Raw genomic sequence first — 24,328 nt, 5'->3', positions numbered from 1 at the left:
GTTGAGGCAAATTATTGACATGGTTAGGAAATTGGTTGAGTGGCAGGCGACAGAGAGTGGGGATAATGGGTAATACTCTAATTGGTAGGAGGTGACCAGTGGTCTACCACAGGGATCTGTGTTGCAGCCTCAATTATTCACATTATTCATTAACGACTTGGATGATGGCACAGAAAGTCATATATCCAAATTTGCTGATGATATAAAGTTTGGTGGTATTGTAGACAGCCTAGATGGTAGCATAAAATTGCAAGGAGATATTGACAGACTAGGTGAATGGGCAAAATATTAGCAGATGGAAGTCAACATAAAGAAGTGTGAGGTGATCCATTTTGGACCAAAAAGGGATAGAGCAGAGTACTTTCTAAATGGAAAGAAGTTAGGTACAGCAGGTGCCCAAAGAGACTTGTGGGTCCAGGTGCATAGATCTTTAAAATGCCAGGAACAAGTGCAGAAAATAATCAAAGAGGCTAATTGAATGCTAGCCTTTATATCTAGAGGATTGGAGTACAAAGACACAGGGGTTATGCTGCAGCTTTACATAACCTTGGTGAGACAGTTCTGGGCACCACAACTTAGGAAGGATACATTAGCCTTGGAAGGAGTGCAAAGTAGGTTTACAAAAATGATCCCTGGACTACAGGGGTTAAGTTACAAGGAGGGATTACATGAATTAGGCTTGTTACCTCTAGAACTTAGACTGTCGAGGGGTGATTTGATCAAAGTCTTCAAGATGTTAACAGAAAAAGAGAATACAAAGATAAACTAGTTTCACTAGTTGGAATTTCTAAAATTAGAGGGCACAGTCAAAAATATTTAGGGCGAGACCGTTCAGGAGAGTTGTTAGGAAGAGTATCTTCACTCAAAGGGTGGTAGAGGTTTGTAACTCTCTCCCACACACAGCAGGTGAAGCTGGAACAGTTGTTCATTTTAAATCTGAGATACGGTAGATTTTTAAAAATATATATTTCTTTATTCTCCTCCTTTTTCGCATTTTCTCCCAAATTTACACCCACCAATAATGAACAATAATCAGTAAATAACAACAATCAGTAACAAATATGTCAATCCCCATATCAATAACAACGATCCCATCCTCCCACCAAACCAAAAACATTCGCCCACATGTTCACACAAACAAATGACAAAAAGGAATCAGGAATCACCCATAGCCACCATTAACACCCATCGCCCCCCTCCCCCAACCCTCCCCCCCACCCCCCCAACTAATGTTCAATGATATCCAGCTCTTGAAAGTGCATAATGAATAATGCCCATGAATTGTAGAACCCTTCTGTCCTTCCCCTCAGTTCAAACTTAACCTTCTCAAGCATCAAGAATTCCAACAGATTCCCCCGCCATGCCAGGGCAGACAGGCTGCTCTCCAACCCATCAGGGTCCGCCTTCGGGCGTTCAACAAGGTGAAGGCTACAACATCTGCCTCCACACCCGTTTCCAGCCCTGGCTGGAATCTGGCCACCTATTTCATGTGCACCACTTTAGAAATTACCCTAAAAACCTCCTTCCAGTAACCCTCTAGCTTTGGACAGGACCAAAACATATGAATGTGATTAAGCGCCCCCTCCCCCCCCACAACGTTCACACACATCTTCGACTCTTTCAAAGAATCGGCTCATCCTCACCCTCGTGAGGTGCGCTCGAGATACCACCTTCAGCTGGATCAGCCCCAACCTCTCGCACGAGGTGGAGACATTCACTCTCCGGGGCACCTCACACCAGAAACCCTCCTCCATATCCTCTCCCAACTCTTCCTCCCACTTTGCTTTGATCCCTTCCAGTGGTGCCTTCTCCTCCTCCAAAATAGCTCCATAAACCGCTGACACTACCCCCTTCTCCAGTCCCCCGGTCGTCAGCACCTCCTCCAGCAATGTGGAGGCCGGCTCCTCCAGAAAGTTCTGTATCTCCTTTCTGGCAAAATCCCGAATCTGCATGTATCTAAACATTTCCCCCTGCTCCACCCCATACTTCACTTCCAGCTCCTTCAATCCTGCAAACCGACCCCTAAGAAACAAATCTTGCAGTGTCTTAATCCCCTTCTCCTCCCATTTCTGAAAATTTCCATCCCACCTCCCTGGCTCAAATCTGTGGTTCCCCCGAATTGGCATTTCCCTTGACCCTGCCCCCAACCCGAAGTGTTGGCGAAACTGCCTCCAAATTCTCAATGAAGCTATTATTACCGGACTCCCTGAGTATTTCCCTGGGGCCATCGGGAGCGGCGCTGTTGCTAGTGCTTTCAATCCCGACCCCTTGCATAAACTCTCCTCCATTCTGACCCACTGGGAATCAACCCCTCTTACCCAGCTCCGCACCTTCTCCACATTCGTCGCCCAATAGTAATACATCAGGTTCGGAAGACCCAAACCCCCTGCCTGCCTTCCCCTCTGTAGCAGCACTTATCCAACTCTGGCCACCTTCCCTCCCCATATGAACGACGTAATCCTTCCCTCAATCTCTCTGAAAAAAGCCTTTGGCAGGAAAATCGGCAGGCATTGACAAATAAACAGAAATCGCGGCAACACGTTCATTTTAATCGCCTGTACCCGACCCGCCAGTGACAGAGGGAGACCATCCCACCGTGCCAGATCAGCTTTCACTCTCCCCACCAAACTAGAAATGTTGTACCTGCGGAGCCCCCACCACTCCCGGGCAACCTGCACCCCCAAGTACCTACAGTGAGTCCCTGCCCTACGGAATGGCAGCCCCCCACCCCCGCCCCCGGCCGAGACACCACAAAATACTCACTCTTGTCTAGATTCAGCTTGTACCGCAAGAAAGACCCAAACACTCGAAGCAGCTCCAATGTTCCCCCTATCGACACACACGGTTCCTACATGTCTAACAGCAAGTCATCAGCATATAAGGACACCCTATGTTGTATCCCCCCCTGCACTATTCCTTTCCATACCTCCAAACTTCTTACTGCGATGGCCAACGGCTCAATCGCGAGTGCAAACAGCAGGGGGGTCATAGGACATCCCTGCCTAGTCCCACGGTGGAGAGAAAAGTACCTCGAGCTGATGTTGTTTGTGCGGACATTCGCCCTCGGCTCCTTATATAGTAGCTTTACCCAATTCACAAATCTTGGTCTAATCCCAAACTGCTCCAGAACTGCCATCAAGTACCCCCATTCTACCCGGTCAAACGCCTTCTCAGCGTTCAATGCCACAACCACCTCTGTTTCCTTCCCCTCCGCCGGTGCCATAACGACATTCAATACCCTTCTAATGTTTGGAAAGAGCTGCCTCCCTCTCACGAACCCCATCTGATCTTCACCTTCTCCTCCAGCCTACCCGCCAGTACCTTCGCCAATACTTGTGCGTCCACATTCAGAAGTGATATAGGCTATACGACCCACACTCCGTCAGATCCTTACTTTTTTTAAGCAGCAGGGAAATCGATGCCTGCCCCAAGGTTTGTGGCAACACCTCCTTCCCTATCGCCTCTTCAAATATCCCCACCATCAGGGGTGCCAGCTTATCCTTGAATTTTTTATAATATTCCACCGGAAACCCATCCTGCCCTGCCACCTTCCCCGACTGCATCCTCCCAATTGCATCATTTATTTCCTGCTCCACTATCGCTCCTTCTAATGTAGCCCTGTCCCCCTCCCCTAACCTCGGGTGCGGTAGATTTTTAAGGGATATGGGCCAAAGGCAGGTATATGGTGTTAGGTCACCGATGAACCATGATCTTACTGAATGGCGGGACAGGCTCGAGGCGCTGAATGGCCCATTCCCGTTCCTACTTTCCTAGATTTCCGGAATCTGCTGTATTTTGCTTGTATTTTAGGTAAGTAATAGGTTCTGGGATGAAACGGGACCACAGGTGTAAAAACGTATAAATACTTTGAAGAACGAATGCCTGACAGTGGCAATGATGCTCAATGGAAACATCATCACCTTGACACAAGTCAAATTATCCAGAGTCTAAGTACATCTCAGCAATATAATATTCCTGAATTCTTTATCTACTTTGTGACTAACTCTGGTTTCTGCCTGAATGTTTTTTAAGATCACAACCAACATGAATGAAACTTTTTTTTGAAAAAGTTTTTCTTGAACTTTTAACATTTTATATCAAAAAATTACAGAACGAAACAAAACCAACACTTGTATCAAAAAATTACAACCCACAACAGTAACAATAACCCAGTAACAGAGATACCACCCACCCACCCACCCCTCACTAACAGCTAATAGTGACCAATTCCTTTACAAAATGAAAGGCCGCCATCAATCAACCTCCTCATTGACATGACCTTCTTGAGGTGCAAAAACTCCATTAAGTCACCTCGCCACGCCAAGGCGTCGCCGGTCTCCAGCTCAGCAGACATCGTCTCCGAGCAATCAACGAGGCGAATGTAGTGCAGCCCCCCACACGCCCATCCTCAGCTCCTGCCTGCCCCACCCCAAATACAGCTGCTGATGGACAGGGCTCGAAATCAACATTCAGGATTGCTAATATGGTGAAGAAAGACACCACCAATTTGGGACAGGGCTAGAACATGTGCGAATGGTTCACGGGTCCTCTTGAACACCGCTCGCAACTATCTTCAACCTCAGCAAAAAAACGACTCATTCTGGCCTTGGTGAGGTGAACCCTAAACATGACCTAGAGCTGTTTCAAGCTCAACCTTGCACAGCATTACGTAGCATCCACCCTACGGAGGGACTCACTTCACACCTCCTCCTCCAACATGGGTACCAGCTCCTCCACGCACCTCTTCTATCGAGACCTGCTCGTCCCACAAGATCCATCCATATATCCCGGGCATGCTGTCCTCATCTGACCCCACACAGGAGAGAATCTTCTCCAAGAAAGTAGACGGCGTCGCTACCTGGAATGCTGGAAATGTCTGTCAAACAATATCCCGTATCTGGAAGTATCTGAACGCATCAAATTCGGCTGTGCGTTCTAACCCACTTCTCACAATTCCTCTCCACTTTTCCGAGGCCCTCAGAGCAATAGCCAATGTCTCGATCGCCATTGCAAAGAGAAGAGGAGACATAGGACGCCCTTGCCTTGTACCCATATGCAGCCCAAAATAACCCCTAACTCGTGGTGTTGGTGCGCACACTAGCAGATGGGGCTTTGTACAACTGCCGCTCCTACGACAAACCCAGAACCCAACAAAGCGTCTCCAGAACCGCGAAAAGATAGCTCCACTCAACACTATCAAATGCTTTTTCTGTGGCCAGAGGCACGATCATCTCTGGTTCCGGCCCCACCGCTGGGGTAGGAACTATGTTGAGCAGCCACGTCACGTTGGATGACAGTTTTCTGTCCTCCACAAAGCCTATTTGATCCTCTCCCACTTCCTCCGAGACAGGGCTCCAAACTCAACACGAAGATCTTAGCCAATAGCTTCGCATCCACAGTGAGCAGCAAAACCGTCCGGTACGACCCTCACTCTGGACACTGTTGGGTCTTTATCCTTCTTCAGGAGGGAGATGGATGCCTGCTGCAATTGTATTCAGGTGGAGGGTAATAACTACAGGCTCCCTATACTAATAGGAATTGGCTAAAGGAGCGGAGTGCATGGTATACAATTTTTCTCGCGAAATAAATGCCTGGAAGTGAATGAAGATCAGGCTTCACCACCTGGTTATCCAAGTTTTTTCCAAGAATGGCTGCAAACAAGATGAACATCCAGAACTGGACAAGTTTCTAACATCAGATCTCACTGCTGTAGGAAATGTACAATTGAATATCTGTAATCTACAGAACGTATTAAACTCCTATATCCATACGCACTGTCTGTCTGCACTACTCCCTGCCTTCTTCTCATGTTGCTGTCACACTTTCTCATTCCTATGTCCACATTAATAATGAAAAACCCTAGATAAACTGCAGTGGTCACTCTGAAATGTGTGATGTGAGCAAGAGAGTAGGGTGAGAAGAATATGTATCTCCTTCTTCAAATTCATGTGACTCTAACCTTGAAAAAAACTCAATTTGAATTTTGAAATTGGTCACTTCCCCAGAATCAGACATCACATTTGACCCATGGTGTCTGTGTTGGTTCTTTTGAAAGAGCTAACTAATCAATCACACACCCCTAGTCCTTCCCCATGGTCTCGCAAAAGGTTTATTTTCAACTACTGTCAGGGCCCTTCCTATTGATTTCCTTACTTCCCATTTCTGTTATTTTGTCATTATCATTTTTGATCCGTGGATATTTCAGGCACAGGTCATTTTACTGTTAGATCGAAAATAGTTAATAGTCAACAAGAGATTAAGTTATTAATTAGAGGTTAATCGGTTAAGCACATCACTGGGTGACTGGTGGGCATCGCAGGGACTGGGGTACATCGCTGACACGCAGAACCACATTTTGCTTTGATTTGGTAATTTTCCGTTGTGATCTTGGTCTTAATTAATGTACCTTGCTTAATTTTGCCTAATTTGTTCATTTGACCCTCAAAAGCGTATCAACGGTGGGCACCATGGGGGCTGGGGTGCATCACTGACCCCCAGAACCATATTTTTAAACTTCAGACCATAAGACATAGGAGCAGAATTAGGCCACCCGGCCCATCGAGTCCGCTCCACCATTTAATCATGGCTGATATTTTTCTCATCTCCATTCTCCTGCCTTCTCCCCACAACCCCTTATCCCCTTATTAATCAAGAACGATTCTGTCTTTGTCTTAAAGGCACTCTGCGGCAAAGAGATCCACAGATTCACCACCCTCTGGCTGAAGAAATTCCAACTCATCTCTGTTTTAAAGGATAGTCCCTTTAGTCTTGAGATTGTGTCTTCTGATTCTAGTTTTTCCTACAAGTGGAAACATCCTCTCCACGTCCACTCTATCCTGACCTCGCTGTATCCTCTAAGTTTCAATAAGATCCCCCCTCATCCTTCTACGAGTACTTTCCTTTTGAGATTTTTTCTTTGTTAGTGCCCCTTTAAGGGATTAACACCCCCACCCTTTAAATCTGTTAATTTGCTAATGGTTAATTTGTTCATTCAAACCTATTGTTGCCCTAAATTGTAAAAAGGGGAATCCGTCCGTGACCAGTGGGAACCAGGGGGGGGTTTGAATGCAACATTAACCCCCCAGAAACACATTTTAATTTGAAGTTTTGTAAGTTTACTTTGTGACTTTGTCTTTCGTTGGTTTAAAGGGCACCCCCGATTTAACTTGTTAATTTGATTAATCTATTAATTGTTTGTTGGATTGCCCCAAAGTCTATAAAGGGGAAACAGGTTTATGAGTGGAAATAAAGCTCGGCCGAGAAGAATTGGTTTTTCCTTTCCTACCAACTAGCCACTGGGCTTATACATTTATATGGTATGAAATACTGGTGGCTTCGCAGATATACAGCAAGCATACCATCAACCTTGAGGAGAACCAATCTGTTTGTGGTCTTTGGGGTCATTTACTTGTTCAGTTCAGAATGAATGCCATCATTGATATGAGGGAAGCACAATTTCTATCCTCCATCCTCTAGTTCCATACTCACTGTCATCTCCAAGTTTTGAAGCATAGTCACTTAATAGCTCTTCTCCGACTTCCACTATCTGCTCACTGTTGCGGTAGTTTTCATCTCGCCATTTCCTCAGCTTGTCACGCATGTCTGAAAAATTAGAAAACATACTTTTGAGGAAGGAGCAAAGGAAGAAATTTAATTCATGCAAAAATATAATAACCAGGAAATTTGGCGATTTGAAAATGTGTGAAATAGGAGGACGACAATTTTCTCATCAGTTTCTCAAAAAAATTAATACATGTATGTCAGTAAACGACACTAGGAATGTCAAGTTGCAAGTTTGATTGCTGCATGTTACAGACTGGGAACACCCTTACCCTTCTCTTATGAACTGCAGTGGGCATTTTGCATATCAAGACAACAGGTATCACAGTCACAACAGCAAATTGGGCAGAGGCAATACACCAAAATGGAGATTTTTACAGGGGCAGCAGCATTCAAATATAGAGCCTTAAACCTGCTGCATCTCTTCCCACCAAAAATCCAGACTATGAGAGTTTCCAATCAAAAGAGATCAGCAATTTCTGGTTCACTGTTGCATGCCTCTATTTACTGCATGAAGAGCAAAAAAGGTGGGAGAATCAGCAATGCTTTTTTGGGTGTGGGTATCATTGGCAAGTCGAGCATGTACTGTCCATCCCTAACACTGTGCGTTGGTGGTGGAAGGAGTAATTCCTAAAGCTGGTGGAAGGAATGCCAATCGTTCAACCCTATTAGCTTTGTGAGCCCAGGAGGTGAGATGACACATTTCATAGTAAAACTAAAGTGTCCACTCCAGAGACCTGATCACATAATCCAGGCTGGCACTCCTACTGCAGTACTGAGGGAGTACTGCAGTGTCAGAGGTGTTGTCTTTCAAATGGGACATCAAACCACGGTTCAGTCTGGTCTCTCAGGTGGATGTTGAACATTCCGTGGCACCGTGTAGAAGAGCAGGGGAATTCTCACTCGTGCCCGAGTCAATACCCATCCCTTAATAAACATCACCAAAAACAGATTGGCTGCTGTTTATGCCATATTACAGCAGGAGCTACAATTCAAAAGTACTTCTTTCATTGTAAAGCACTTTAGAATGTCATGAGGTCGTGAGAAGAACTATAGAAATGCAATTCTTTCTTTCAATGCACTGTATCTTACGCAAGAGTAAGATTGAAAGCGTAGTTTGTGCCAGGTCTATAAGAAAGCATTTGTCTTGCATCCAATGCCTAAACTTGAATCCAGCAAGTGTTTGGCTTGGTGAAGAAAATAACAAATTCCATCAAGGTCATATTGCAGCAGAATCCATAGGCATGCTAATAAATCTTTGTAAAGCTTTTATGGAATGTTCAAACTTAAAAAAGAATAGCTTGCGATGATAACGTGCTTTGCAATAATACAAAAGTTGAGTAATGGCATCACGGTAGGAGATCTTCAGGCAAAAATTGTTGGAGTGAGTGCTGAGCTATAACTCAGGCCATTGATGAGAAAGTTGCAGAAACAGTTACAGCTTCCAGCATATGGAATGCACAAACTGATCTAGGCACAGCCAGTCTGGAGACTGCCAATGAGTAGGCGAGGCCACGGAGACTTCACCTTGTTTGACATGAAAATGGCCACGGCAGGGCTGGTCTTATCTATTATTGATCTTTATACAGAGCTTTCAAAATCTGGCCTGCGAGGCTTGCTTCAGCCTGTTTTTCTCATCTTCAAAATGGAGGCCAGCACCAGGGCCTAATAATCTACATCCTAGAGTGCTTAAGGAAGTGGCTCGAGAAATAGTGAATGCATTGCAGGATTCTTATAGACTCTGGAACAGTCCCTGCAGATTGGAGGGTAGCTAATGTCACTCCAATATTCAAAAAGGGAGGCAGAGAGGAATTACTGAATTATAGACCAGCAAGTCTGACGTCGGAAGTGGAGAAAATTTTAGAATCCATTATCAAAGGTTTTATAGCAGAGCACTTGGAAAATAGTGGCAGGATCGGACGGAGTCAGCATGGATTTATGAGGGGGAAATCATGCTTGACAAATCTACTGGAAGTCTTCGAGGACGTAACCAGTAGAGCTGATGAGGGGGAGCCAGTGGATGTGGTATATTTGGACTTTCAGAAGGCTTTTGACAACGTCCCGCATAAGAGATTAGTGTGCAAAATTAAAGTGCATGGGGTTAGGGGTAGTGTATTGAGCTGGATAGAAAACTAGTTGGCAGACCGGAAACAAAGACTAGGAATTAATAAGTCTTTTTCAAATTGGCAGGCAGTGACTAGTGGGGTACCACAGGGATCAGTGCTAGGGCCCGAACTATTCACAATATATATTAATGATTTGGATGAAGGAACTAAATGTAACATTTCCAAATTTGCAGATGACACCAAGTTGGACGGACGAGTGAGCTGTGAGGAGGATGCCGAGATCCTTCAGTGTGACTTGGACAAGTTGAGTGAGTGGGAAATGAATGGCAGATGCAGTATAATTTCGAGAAATGTGAGGTTAACCATTTTGGTAGCAAAAACAAGGCGCAGACTATTACCTGAACGGCCATAAATTAAGAGAGGGGAATGTGCAACGAGACCTGGGTGTCCTCGTACACCAGTCGCTGAAGGTAAGCGCACAGGTACAACAGGCGGTAAATGAGGCAAATGGTATGTTGGCTTTCATTGCGAGAGGATTCGAGTACAGGAGCAGGGATGTCTTGCTGCAATTATACAGGGTCTTGGTGAGGCCACACCTAGAATATTGTGGGCAGTTTTGGTCTCCTTATCTGAGGAAGGATGTCTAGCAATAGAGAGAGCGCCTTGATGGTTTACCAGACTGATTCCTGGGATGGCGGGTTTGAAGTATGAAGAGAGATTGAATCAGTTAGGATTGTATTTGCTGGGATTCAGAAAAATGAAGGGGGATCTCATGGAAAACTATGGATGTTCCCGATGGTGGGTGGGTCCAGAACCAGGGGTCAGTCTGAGGATAGGCAGTAGACCATTTAGAAGTGGTCGGCCTGCGGAATTTGTTCCCACAGGAAGTAGTTGAGGCCAAAACATTGCATATTTTCAAGTAGCAATTGGATATAGCACTTGGGGTGAAGGGGATCGAAGGATATGGGGGAAAAGCGGGATTAGGCTATTGAGTTGGATGATTAGCCATGATCAAAACGAATGGTGGAGCAGGCTCAAAGAGCTGAATGGCCTCCTCCTGTTCCTATTTTCAATGATAGGTATAGACAAGGTGGGCTGAAGGGCCAGTTTCTGTGCTGTATGACTACTGTATCCTGGACTGTGAGCAATCTGCAGGAATGAGGACCATGTAGATGTATGTCAAGATGTATCACTCTCGAGAAGTCCCTATTGTCAGCTCACTCCATGCATTGGGCATCACAAATGTGAGCATCAACAGTTCTCATCTGCCTCCAGTATTATTCCACAGAAGTGTTTTTAATTTCAGCAGCGACTTCTCAGTAATTAAAAGGCAAATGGTTTTGATCCTTTACTTTTTGTTGTGACAACTGTCCCACTCATGTCACAAGTACAAATCGAGGGAGTGCTGCTCAGAGGAATCATCCTCTGAATGAGGCGTTAAACCGAGGCCCCATTTGCCTGCTCGAGTGAAAGATCCCACAGCACTCATCTCCAGAACAGCCCAATATTTATCTCTTAAATCACCATCACAAGAACAGGTTACAAGTGACTACGCATTAAAATGTGCTCCAAGTAGCAACTTTCACAACCACAGGACATGCCAAAGCACTTCGCAGCTGAAGCACTTTTACCGCGTTGTCAAGGTAAGAAATGCACCGGCCAATTGGCACATAGATAGATCCCCACAAACAACTACATCACCAAAACAAAGACAGAACATGCAGGACAATCTCAGAAGGTCTAACATCTGCGGAGAGAGAATGGAGCAAATGTTTGGAGTCTGGATGACTCTTTGTTAACTACATCACTGAGATTCTTCATTCAAAGGTGTTGTGAATCTGGGGAATTTGTTATCCCAGAGAGCTCTGGATGCTGCATCCATGAATATATTCAAAGCTGAGATAGACAGAATACTCATCTCTCAGGAAATCAAACGGTCATAGGGAGCAGTGGGAAAGTGGAGTTGAGGCAGATAACCAGCCATGATCATATAATGGAAGAGCAGGCTCGAATGGCCTACTCACCCTAACCCCTCCTCCATCGCCCCCTCACCACACACTTTCCCCCCCCCATACCACTCCCTTCCTCACCCTTCCCTCCCCTCGCCTTCACCATCCCCAAAGATTCCCTACAATGCAGGAGGTCTTCATTCGATCCATCGGGTCTGCACCGACCATCCAAAGAGTACACTACTTTGGCCCACTCCCTCGCCTATCCACGTAACCTCGCACATCGATCATTGCCAACCCACCTAAGCTGCACATCTTTGAACTATGAGATGAAACGGGAGCAGACACGGGGAGAATGTGCAAACTCCACAGTCACCCAAGGCCGGAATTGAACCCGGGTTCCTGGCGGTGTGAGGCAGCAGTGCTAACCACTGTGCCACCCATCCTTTACCTCCCCCCCTCCCGTCACACCCCCAGTCTCTGTAGCTGCACACTCTTCCCCACTGTTTTTCTCTCTCCTCTCCGCAGCCCCCCCCCCCTCTCCGCTCCCTCGGCTCTCTCTCCACCCCATTCTCTCTCATCTTGCCCGCTCCCCATCTCTCTCCCCCGCCGCTCTTCCGTTTCTCACTCCTCCCCAGTCTCTCTCCCCGTCGCTCCCTCCCACTCCCTCTCTCCTGTCTCGCACTCCACCCCACTCCTCTCTCCCCCGCCATTCTTGCCCTTCCACGTCTCTACCCATGCCTCTCTCCCTGCCACTCTCGCCCCTCCCCATCTCTCTCTTCCCGCCACTCACACCTCCCCATATCTCTCTCGCCTGCTCCCCCGTCTCTCACCCCCCCAAATCCCTGTTGCTCTCTCCCTTTCATGACTCTCTCCCCACCCCGTTTTCCCCAACTCCCCTGTCCTTTTTATCTCCGCTCCATTCCCCCATGTCTCGCTAGGCTCCATTCTCCCGTCTCTCTCTCTTCCCCCCCCCCCCCTTTGCTCCCCCGTCTCTCTCCCTCCCTCACCCCCCCGACCCCCTCTTCCTATCCCTTGCTCCGGCCACTCCCTCGCCTCACGTTCCACTATCTTCCTCTCTCTCACAGAGATACTATCTTCCTATCTCTCACATAGATACATAGAAGCTAGGAGCAGGAGGAGGCCTTTAGACCCTGGCGCTGTGAAGCAATAGTGCTACCCACTGTGCTACCCTTTGTTTCCTCTCTGCTGAACAGTTTTCTATCCACCTAAACACACTTCCCCCAATCCCACGCGCTTTAATCTTGCACAATAATCTCTTATGCAGGGGCAGCACAGTGGGTAGCACTGTTGCTTCACAGCGCCAGGGTCCCAGGTTCGATTCCCGGCTTGGATCACTATCTGTGCGGAATCTGCACGTTCTCCCTGTGTCTGCGTGGGTTTCCTCCAGGTGCTCTGGTTTCCTCCCAAAAGACGCGGTTAGGTGAATTGGACATTCTGACTTCTCCCTCTGTGTAGCTGAACAGACGCCCGAATGTGGTGACTGGGGCTTTGCAGAGTAACTTCATTGCAGTGGTGGATGGTGAATCTGTGGAATTCTTTGCCGCAGAGGGCTGTGGAGGCCAAACCACTGAGTGTCTTTAAGACAGAGATAGATAGGTTCTTGATTAATAAGGGGATCAGGGGTTATGGTGAGAAGCCTACTTGTGACGATAAAGATTATTATGCAGGACTTTTGTCAAACGCCTTCTGAAAGACTAAATATACCACATCGACTGGCTCCCCCTTGTCAACTGTACTTGTTACATCTTCAAAAAAATTCCAACAGACTCATCAAGCATGATTTCCCCTTCATAAATCCATGCTGACTCTGATTGATCCTGCCACTGCTTTCTAAATGTTCTGCTATAAAGTCCTTGATAATGGATTCAAAAATGTTCCCTACCACTGATGTTAGGCTTACTGATCTACAATTCCCTGTTTTCTCTCTGCCTCCCTCTTTGAATATTGGAGTGACATTAGCTACCCTCCAATCTGCAGGGACAGTTCCAGAGTCTATTGAATCCCAGAAGATGACCACCAATGCATCCACTATTTCCCGAGCCATCTCTTTAAGCACTCTGGGATGCAGATTATCAGGTCCTGGGGATTTATCTGCCTTCAATCCCATCAATTTTCCCAGCACCATTTCTCTACTAATATTGATCTCCCTCAGTTCTTCTCTCTCACTAAACCTTTCATTCTCCAATATTTTGAGTATCTGATTTGAGTCCTCTTTTGTGAAGACAGAACCAAAGTATTGTTCAATTGTTCAGCCATTTCTTTGTCCCTTACTAAACATGCCCCTGTTTCTGTCTGTAAAGGACCTACATTTCTCTTTACCAATCTCTTTGTCTTCACATATTTATAGAAACTCTTAGTGTCAGCCTTTATGTTCTCTGCAAGCTTACTTTCGTACTATACTTTCCCCTTCTTAATCAATCCCTTCGTCCTTCTTTCCTGAATTCTAAACTGCTCCCAATCCTCAGACCTATTATTTTTCTTGGCCAATCTGTATGCTTCTTCCTTGGATCGGATACTATTTCTAATTTCCTCTGTAAGCCACGGATTGGCCCTCTTACCCATTTTGCTTTTGTGCCAGACAGGAATGAACAGTTGCTGCAGTTTCCACATGCATTCCTTGAATGTCCTATTGCCTATCCACTGTCATCCCTTTAAGTAACTCTTCCCAATCTATCAAGGCCAACTCATAATTCCCTTTATTAAGATTCAGCACCCTAGTCTCCAAATCGACTACTTCACACTCCATCTCACAATGGGCTAAATAGCTGGCTTGTAAAGCAGACCAAGGCCAGCAGCGCGGGTTCAATTCCCGTACCGCCCTCCCCGAACGGGCGCCAGAATGTGGCGACTAGGGGCTTTTCACAGTAACTTCATTGAAGCCTACTTGTGACAATAAGTGATTTTCATTTCATCTTGATAAAAAATTCTATCATATTATGGCGCTCATCCCCAAGGGGTCGCGCACAGCCAGATTGGCAATGATTCCCTTCTCATTACACAGTACCCAATCTAAGGTGGCCTGCTCTCTAGTTGGTTCCTCCACATATTGGTCAAGAAAACCAGCCCGTAAACACTCCAGGAATTCCTCCTCTACGGTATTGTTACTGATTTGATTTGCCCAATCTATATGCAGATTAAAATCACCCATAATTGCAGATGTTCCTTTATTGTATGCGTCTCTAATTTCCTGTTTCATGCCATTCCCAACATCACCACTGCAGTTTGGGGTCTATATATGATACCTACGAATATTTTTTGCCCCATGGTATTTCTCAACTCTACCCATACAGACTCCACATTGTCAGAGCTAAGATCCTTTCTCACTATTGTGTTAATTTCCTCTTTAACCAGCAGTGCCACGCCTCCACCTTTTCTTTTATGCTTGTCCTTCCTCAATACTGAATACCCTGGGACATTTAGTTCCCATCCCTGGTCACCCTGCAGCCACATCGCCGTAATCCCAATTGTATCATACCCATTTATATCTATCTGCACGATTAGTTCATCCATTTTATTGCAAATGCTCCGTGCATTAAGGCACAGAGCCTTTAAATTGGTCTTTTTCACATTGTTTGTCTTGCTCCCAATATTTTCCTCTTTTGCCCAGTTTGAATTTTGCCCTTCGTTTCTTCGCCTATCACTTTTCTTATTCCCTTTTCGACCTTTTGTTTTTGTCCTTGCTCCCTCTTTCTCTAACTACTTACATAAGTTCCCCTCCCCCTGGCATATTAGTTTAAACCCTCCCCAACAGCACCAGCAAACAAGCCCCCCCTAGGACATTGGTTCCAGTCCTGCCCAGGTGTAGACCGTCCGATTTGTAATGGTCCCACCTCTCCCAGAACCGGTTCCAATATGCCAAAAATCTGAATCCCTCCCTCCTGCACCATCTCTCAAGCCACGCATTCATCCTGTTCATCCGGAGGCTCCTGGAGTCTTGTTTGCATCCACAGAAACACCTGTCTATTCCCCATACAATCGAATCCCCTATCACTATAGCACCACCATTCTTTTCCCTGCCCTCTTGCGCAGCAAAGCCAGCCACAGTGCCATGAACCTGGCTACTGCTGCCTTCCCCTGCTGAGCCATCTCCCCCAACAGTATCCAAAACGGCATACCTGTTTTGGAGTGAGATGATCGCAGGATACCCCAGCACTGCCTTCCTACTCTTCCTCTGCCTGGTGGTCACCCATTTCCTATCTTCCTCAGTACTTTTTATCTGCGGTGTGACATGCTATCCACAACTTCCTCAGCATCATGATTGCTCCAAAATGACTCCATCCGCAGCCCCAGAACTGTCAAGCAGTCTAACAGGAGCTGCAGCTAGACACACTTCCTGCAGCACAGTAGCATAGTGGTTAGCACAATTGCTTCACAGCTCCAGGGTCCCAGGTTCGATTCCGGCTTGGGTCACTCTCTGTGCGGAGTCTGCACGTTCTCCCCATGTGTGCATGGGTTTCCTACGGGTGCTCCGGTTTCCTCCCACAGTCCAAAGATGTGCAGGTTAGGTGGATTGGCCGTGGTAAATTGCCCTTAGTGTCCAAAATTGCCCTTAGTGTTGGGTGGGGTTACTGGGTTATGGGGATAGGGTGGAGGTGTTGACCTTGAGTAGGGTGCTCTTTCCAAGAGCCGGTGCAGACTCGTTGGGCCGAATGGCCTCCTTCTGCATTGTAAATTCTATGATTCTGCATGTGATTCCCCCCTCCATGATTCTCCCGTACCCTGCTCCCCCATCACTTTCTCCCCCCCCCCAACAGTCGCCCGTCTCCACCCACCCATTGCCCCGTCTCTGCCCCCCACACCCATTCCCCCATCTCCATTCCCCCATCATCTCTCTCCCCCATCATGCTCTCCCCCCCCCCACTCACCCCCCACCCATTCCCCACCCATTCCCGTCTCCACCTCCCACATCTCCCCCCCACCTCACTCCCCTGTCTCTCACCCTCTCCCCCCCCCCCCCCCCCAGCACCATCTCCCACCTGTCACGTCCTCATCATCTCCCCCCCCCCCCAATTATCGTGTCGCCTCCATCATCTTAAGCCGCAATCATTGTTTATTCCCCATGCTGATGTCTCCCGGCCGGCCGCGCGGGACTCTCGGGCCGGTCCTGCCGCTCTCTCTCTCACTCACCCTCCCAGCTCACATCGAACATCTCCGCCACTGACGCCATTTTGCCTCCGCGATCACCTGATCAGCCACTGACGTCAGATCCACAGCTCTCCTCCAATCAGAACAGGCGGCGGGCGCGCCTGCGCGGCGGAGGGGGCGGGGCGGGGAGCTGATTGATGTAACTGACCCATTGCGATGTCACCACGTGACAGCCCCTGCACCTGTCAACCGCCACTCACCTGGAGCAGGGACGGGGCGGGGGGGCGGGGCCAGCAGACTGGGGGCAGGGCTGGGGGCGGGGCCAGCAGACTCGGGGCTGAGGGCAGGGCTGGGGGCGGGGCCAGCCGGCTGGGGGCAGGGCTGGGGCGGGGCCAGCAGGCTCGGGGCTGAGGGCAGGGCTGGGGGCGGGGCCAGCAGGCTGGGGGCGGGGCCAGCAGGCTGGGGGCGGGGCCAGCAGGCTGGGGCGGGGCCAGCAGGCTGGGGGTGGGCCCAGCTGGCTCAGGGGCTGCTCTGAGCCTCACAATAGCAGCAACCTGGAGGTTCCCCCTCCCCTTCCAGCTGAGGTGGGCACAGGCCCTGCCCCCCCAGAGGAAAGTCCTCAGACTTTTACAGCACAGAAAGAGGCCCTTCGGCCCATCATGTCTGTGCCGCCCATCAAGCACCTACCAACTCTAATCCCATTTCCCAGTACTTGGTCCGTAACCTTGCATGCGATGGCATTGCAAATGCTCAACACTTAAATGTTGTGGGGTTCCCGCCTCTGCCATTGTTTCAGTCGTTGAGTTCCAGATTCCCAGCAGCTCTGGGTGAAAAGGTTATTCATCAAATCCCCCCTAAATCTCCTCCCCCTTAACTTAAATATATTCCCCCTCAACTCCACTTTCCTTCCTCTTCTCCATAACCCTTCAACCCATTACGAATTAAAAATCTAACTGTCTCTTCATTAAATATGCCTGCCAGCCCCACATAACCCTCGACTCCCTTGTCAATCAAAAATCATGATGTGGAGATGCTGGCGTTGGACTGGAGTGGGCACAGTAAGAAATCTGACAACACCAGGTTAAAGTCCAACAGGTTTGTTTCAAACACTAGCTTTCGGAGCGCTGCTCCTTCCTCAAGTGAATGAAGAGGTAGGTTCCAGAAACATATATATAGACAGATGCAAAGATGCCAGACAATGCTTGGAATGCGAGCATTAGCAGGCGATTAAATCTTTACAGATCCAGAGATGGGGTAACCCCAGGTTAAAGAGGTGTGAATTGTGTCAAGCCAGGACAGTTGGTAGGATTCCGCAGGCCAGATGGTGGGGGATGAATGTAACGTGACATGAATCCCAGGTCCCGGTTGAGGCCGCACTCATGTGTGCGGAACTTGGCTATAAGTTTCTGCTCGGCGATTCTGCGTTGTCGCGCGTCCTGAAGGCCGCCTTGGAGAACGCTTACCCGTAGATCAGAGGCTGAATGTCCTTGACTGCTGAAGTGTTCCCCGACTGGAAGGGAACATTCCTGCCTGGTGATTGTCGCGTGATGTCCGTTCATTCGTTGTTGCAGCGCCTGCATGGTCTCACCAATGTACCACGCTTCGGGACATCGTTTCCTGCAGCGTATGAGGTAGACAACGTTGGCCGAGTCGCACGAGTATGTACCGCGCACCTGGTGGGTGGTGTTCTCACGTGTAATGGTGGTATCCATGTCGATGATCTGGCACGTTTGCAGAGATTGTCATGGCAGGGTTGTGTGGTGTCGTGGTCACTGTTCTGAAGGCTGGGTAGTTTGCTGCAAACAATGGTTTGTTTGAGGTTGCGCGGTTGTTTGAAGGCAAGTAGTGGGAGTGTGGGGATGACCTTGGCAAGATGTTCATCTTCATCGATAACCTGTTGAAGGCTGTGAAGAAGATGTCATAGTTTCTCCACTAAGGTGTTTGGTGGATTCCTTTGGAAGGTCCAGAAGATCAATTTGGCAGGTCAAGTGTCCCATGGTATTTTCCGCTAGTGCCCACCATGGTGGACTGGGAAACCTGCTGGTGGCCGGTGTGAAGTGGATTTGCATCCTGCTAATGGGATTCAGGTGAGGGCCCGACCGGAACCTTCCCTCACACCAGGTCCAGATCATGTCTGGAACAACGTGGTGTGCGGAAGCCGGGAATCACCTGAACAATGCCTGGGCCTGCCTCCGGAGTTCGGGATGGAGGCTGCTCGCAGCCCTGGGCCCCGGAACAAGACGGCAGTGGGTTGAGGGAGCATCTATCAAGTGGATCTTCCAGCTCCAGTGTCATCAAGGAGGTCCATCGTCCAGTCTCAGGGTGTTCCTGGAGATCCATCTTCAATGGTGGATCTGTGATGTTGGTCACTTTTTCACAATGGCACCCAGATATGACACTGATGGATAATTATTTAGGTCAGGACCAGAAGATATGGTGTAGTTTCCCGTCTGCCTCCGCAGCGGAGAACACTTCCTGTCCCCACACCCCCACCACGGGACTTGGTTCCAGATGGGAGAATTCTGCCCTTAGAGAGGCAAGACAACAATAACAATAATAATAATCTTTATTGTCACCGGCAGGCTGACATTAACACTGCAGTGAAGTTACTGTGAGAATCCCCTAGTCGCAATATTCCGGCACCTGTTCGGGTACACTGAGGGAGAATTCAGAATGTCCAATTCACCTAACAGCACGTCTTTCGGGACTTGTGGGAGGAAACCGGAGCACCCGGAGGAAACCCACGCAGACACGGGGAGAACATGCAGACTCCACACAGATAGTGACCCAAGCTGGGAATCGAACCTGAGACCCTGGGGAGCTGTGAAGCAACAGTGCTAACCACTGTGCTGCCGTGCTGCCCACTTGAGGCTAATTTGAAAGGATCATGGGATGTTTAAACATTTTCCCACATTACATGCCATTTTTCAAAGATACTGCAACTGGTCAGCACGGTGGCGCAGTGGTTAGCAATGCAGTCTACGGTGCCGATGACCTGGGTTCGAATCCCGGCCCTGGGTCACTGACCATGTGGAGTTTGCACGTTCTCACCGTGTTTGCGTGGGTTTCGCCCCACAACCCAAAGATGTGTAGGGTAGGTAGGTGGATGGGCCACGCTAAATTGGAAAAAAATAATTGGGTGCTCTGAATTTCTTTTTAAAAAGGTTCATTAATGTCCCTCAGGAGACAAAACCAGTTATCCTAAGAGATTGGGTTTATCTAATTTACTCTCTTCCCTTATCAATGTAGTTGACTCTCAAATGATATCTAAAGTAGTCGAAAATTAGAGGGAAACTAGTGATGGGTAGTGACGATCAGACTGGTCAGTGAGATCCATAACCTGAGAACAGATACAACAAGAAATGATCTGAGTGATGAATTAGGGAATCTGACATTACATTACCAAAGACAGCAAAATATCAAATGGCTTCTTTATTTTTTAATTGTTTCACGGAGCTCTGCTTTTTGCAGGCTGTTCCATACACGAGAACCCCAAAATTCTAATAAAACCCATGAATGTTAACTTGCCGTCCGATGCCAGAGACTGACGCTAACTGACACTCGCAGTGCGGTGATAAGGCAGCGCTGCAGTGTTGAAGGTGCCGTCTTTCCAATGAGACATTAAACCACTGAACATTGCCCACTGAACCAGACGTAAAATATCCCAGTGCACTATACAAAGAAGCGCAGGGGAGCTCTCCTCTGTGTCCTGCTCAATATGTATCCACCAGCCAACATCACAAAAAAAAATCAGCGAATCTGATCATTATCACATTGCTGCTTGTGGGAGCTTGCTGTGCACGCTGGCTCCCGCATTTCCTACATTCTCACAGTGGATACACTTCAGAAAGTATTTCACTGGCTGTGGGCTGCTTTGAGATCTCCAAAGCCACTCACCGGCCTCATAAATCCAGAACAACAAAAAAAACCCGAGTGTGAAACTTGCCCCGAGCATCCCTGTTATTTGGAGTTGATTGAAAATTTTCACAGAGGGCCAGAATTAGTGGGTCTCGAAAAAGACACTTTGAAAATAACAACCAGTCTAAAGATTGTTCAGCTGACATCAAAGATGACCTCCACGATTGTGGAATAGGAATGTTTTGTAAAGATTTTGTTTCTAACCACAGGTCAGTCATTAACCCCCCAGGATATTCAAGGGTCTGGAACTGAAGCCAAACCTCATGTTTAAAAAATAAAGAAGGACTTGCATTTACACAGTGTCCTCACAACCTCAGGGTGTCCCAAATACTCGACAGCCAATGAGGTTCTTTGAAGGCCAGCCACTGTTGACATGCAGGAAATACAGCAGCCATTTTGCACAGCGAGATCGCAGAGAGCGATAATGACCACCTCATCGGTTTTAGTCATGTTGCTTGAGGTTTAAATATTGAACGTAGAACATACAGTGCAGAAGGAGGCCATTCGGCCCATCGAGTCTGCACCGACCCACTTAAGCCCTCACTTTCACCCTATCCCCGTCACCCAATAACCCCTCCTAACCTTTTTGGTCACGAAGGGCAATTTATCATGGCCAATCCACCTAACCTGCACGTCTTTGGACTGCGGGAGGAAACCGGAGCACCCGGAGGAAACCCACGCAGACACGGGGAGAACGTGCAGACTCCGCACAGACTTGACCCGGGGGGAATTGAACCTGGGACCCTGGCGCTGTGAAGCCACAGTGCTATCCACTTGTGCTACTGTGCTGCCCCTGCACCAGCAGTTCTAGGGTACCACCCTACCCAAAGGGCATGCAGCTGGGGGCATCCGATCCCCCTGAAGACCCCCACAAGTGCCATTCCATCTGGTTCCCATTTGAGGAGACCATGCTGAACAGCGCTCGCCCAAGGCCCGAACAGCGCTCGCCCAAGGCCTTGGTGCACGCAGAGGGGAGAATTCCCCTGCTCTCCTTTACATAATGCCCAGGGATATGCCTCTGTGCTGTCGGAGGGTCAGTGCTGAGGGAGCACTGTGCTGTCGGAGGGTCAGTGCTGAGGGAGCACTGTGCTATCGGAGGGTCAGTGCTGAGGGAGCACTGTGCTGTCGGAGGGTCAATGCTGAGGGAGCTCTGTGCTGTCGGAGGGTCAGTGCTGAGGGAGCTCTGTGCTGTCGGAGGGTCAGTGCTGAGGGAGCTCTCTGCTGTCGGAGGGTCAGTGCTGAGGGAGCACTGTGCTGTCGGAGGGTCGGTGCTGAGGGAGCACTGTGCTGTCGGAGGGTCAGTGCTGAGGGAGCTCTGTGCTGTCGGAGGGTCAGTGCTGAGGGAGCTCTGTGCTGTCGGAGGGTCAGTGCTGAGGGAGCTCTCTGCTGTCGGAGGGTCAGTGCTGAGGGAGCACTGTGCTGTCGGAGGGTCAGTGCTGAGGGAGCTCTCTGCTGTCGGAGGGTCAGTGCTGAGGGAGCTCTGTGCTGTCGGAGGGTCAGTGCTGAGGGAGCACTGTGCTGTCGGAGGGTCAATGCTGAGGGAGCTCTGTGCTGTCGGAGGGTCAGTGCTGAGGGAGCTCTGTGCTGTCGGAGGGTCAGTGCTGAGGGAGCTCTCTGCTGTCGGAGGGTCAGTGCTGAGGGAGCACTGTGCTGTCGGAGGGTCGGTGCTGAGGGAGCACTGTGCTGTCGGAGGGTCAGTGCTGAGGGAGCTCTGTGCTGTCGGAGGGTCAGTGCTGAGGGAGCTCTGTGCTGTCGGAGGGTCAGTGCTGAGGGAGCTCTCTGCTGTCGGAGGGTCAGTGCTGAGGGAGCACTGTGCTGTCGGAGGGTCAGTGCTGAGGGAGCTCTCTGCTGTCGGAGGGTCAGTGCTGAGGGAGCTCTGTGCTGTCGGAGGGTCAGTGCTGAGGGAGCTCTCTGCTGTCGGAGGGTCAGTGCTGAGGGAGCACTGTGCTGTCGGAGGGTCAGTGCTGAGGGAGCTCTGTGCTGTCGGAGGGTCAGTGCTGAGGGAGCTCTCTGCTGTCGGAGGGTCAGTGCTGAGGGAGCACTGTGCTGTCGGAGGGTCAGTGCTGAGGGAGCTCTGTGCTGTCGGAGGGTCAGTGCTGAGGGAGCTCTCTGCTGTCGGAGGGTCAGTGCTGAGGGAGCTCTCTGCTGTCGGAGGGTCAGTGCTGAGGGAGCACTGTGCTGTCGGAGGGTCAGTGCTGAGGGAGCTCTCTGCTGTCGGAGGGTCAGTGCTGAGGGAGCTCTGTGCTATCGGAGGGTCAGTGCTGAGGGAAGTCTCTGCTGTCGGAGTGTCAGTGCTGAGGGAGCTCTGTGCTGTCGGAGGGTCAGTGCTGAGGGAGCACTGTGCTGTCGGAGGGTCAGTGCTGAGGGAGCTCTGTGCTATCGGAGGGTCAGTGCTGAGGGAGCACTGTGCTGTCAGAGGGTCAGTGCTGAGGGAGCTCTGTGCTGTCGGAGGGACAGTGCTGAGGGAACTCTCTGCTGTCGGAGGGTCAGTGCTGAGGGAGCTCTGTGCTATCGGAGGGTCAGTGCTGAGGGAGCACTGTGCTGTCGGAGGGTCAGGGCTGAGGGAGCTCTGTGCTGTCGGAGGGTCAATGCTGAGGGAGCACTGTGCTGTCGGAGGGTCAGTGCTGAGGGAGCTCTGTGCTGTCGGAGGGTCAATGCTGAGGGAGCGCTTTGCTGTCGGAGGGTCAGTGCTGAGGGAGCACTGTGCTGTCGGAGGGTCAGTGCCGAGGGAGCTCTCTGCTGTCGGAGGGTCAGTGCTGAGGGAGCGCTTTGCTTTCGGAGGGTCAGTGCTGAGGGAGCTCTCTGCTGTTGGAGGGTCAGTGCTGAGGGAGCTCTCTGCTGTCGGAGGGTCAGTACTGAGGGAGCGTTTGCTGTCGGAGGGTCAATGCTGAGGGAGCGCTTTGCTGTCGGAGGGTCAGTGCGGAGGGAGCTCTGTGCTGTCGGAGGGTCAGTGCGGAGGGAGCTCTGTGCTGTCGGAGGGTCAGTGCGGAGGGAGCTCTCTGCTGTCGGAGGGTCAGTGCTGAGGGAGCTCTGTGCTGTCGGAGGGTCAGTGCTGAGGGAGCTCTCTGCTGTCGGAGGGTCAGTGCTGAGGGAGCTCTCTGCTGACGGAGGGTCAGTGCTGAGGGAGCACTGTGCTGTCGGAGGGTCAGTGCTGAGGGAGCTCTGTGCTGTCGGAGGGTCAGTGCTGAGGGAGCACTGTGCTGTCGGAGGGTCAGTGCTGAGGGAGCTCTGTGCTGTTGGAGGGTCAGTGATGAGGGAGCTCTGTGCTGTCGGAGGGTCAGTGCTGAGGGAGCTTTGTGCTGTCGGAGGGTTAGTGCTGAGGGAACTCTCTGCTGTCGGAGTGTCAGTACTGAGGGAGCTATGTGCTGTCGGAGGGTCAGTGCTGAGGGAGCTTTGTGCTGTCGGAGGGTCAGTGCTGAGGGAGCTTTGTGCTGTCGGAGGGTCAGTGCTGAGCGAGCGCTTTGCTGTCCGAGGGTCAGTGCGGAGGGAGCTCTCTGCTGTCGGAGGGTCAGTGCTGAGGGAGCTATGTGCTGTCGGAGGGTCAGTGCTGAGGGAACTCTCTGCTGTCGGAGGGTCAATGCTGAGGGAGCGCTTTGCTGTCGGATGGTCAGTGCGGAGGGAGCACTCTGCTGTCGGAGGGTCAGTGCTGAGGGAGCACTGTGCTGTCGGAGGGTCAGTGCCGAGGGAGCTCTGTGCTGTCGGAGGGTCAGTGCTGAGGGAGCTCTC

The 24,328-nt window shown here is 49.7% G+C and overlaps 1 protein-coding gene across 1 annotated transcript in view; it reads right to left on the bottom strand.

Annotated features, from left to right (window-relative positions):
* Window positions 1-16,881, bottom strand: part of emc2 (ER membrane protein complex subunit 2) — a 119,822-nt gene extending 102,941 nt beyond the window's left edge. The window contains exons 1-2 of the mRNA XM_072466878.1: window positions 16,727-16,881; window positions 7,489-7,602 (exon numbers count right to left, since the gene is read on the bottom strand). Of these exons, the coding sequence (XP_072322979.1) occupies window positions 7,489-7,602; window positions 16,727-16,766 (154 nt within the window). The 5' untranslated portion in view covers window positions 16,767-16,881. The remainder of the gene's footprint in view (window positions 1-7,488; window positions 7,603-16,726) is intronic.
* Between the last annotated feature and the right edge of the window lie 7,447 nt (window positions 16,882-24,328).

This window comes from Scyliorhinus torazame, chromosome 11, assembly GCF_047496885.1.
Source record: "Scyliorhinus torazame isolate Kashiwa2021f chromosome 11, sScyTor2.1, whole genome shotgun sequence".
Taxonomy (NCBI): domain Eukaryota; kingdom Metazoa; phylum Chordata; class Chondrichthyes; order Carcharhiniformes; family Scyliorhinidae; genus Scyliorhinus; species Scyliorhinus torazame.
This window is presented reverse-complemented; position numbering and strand designations above follow the sequence as displayed.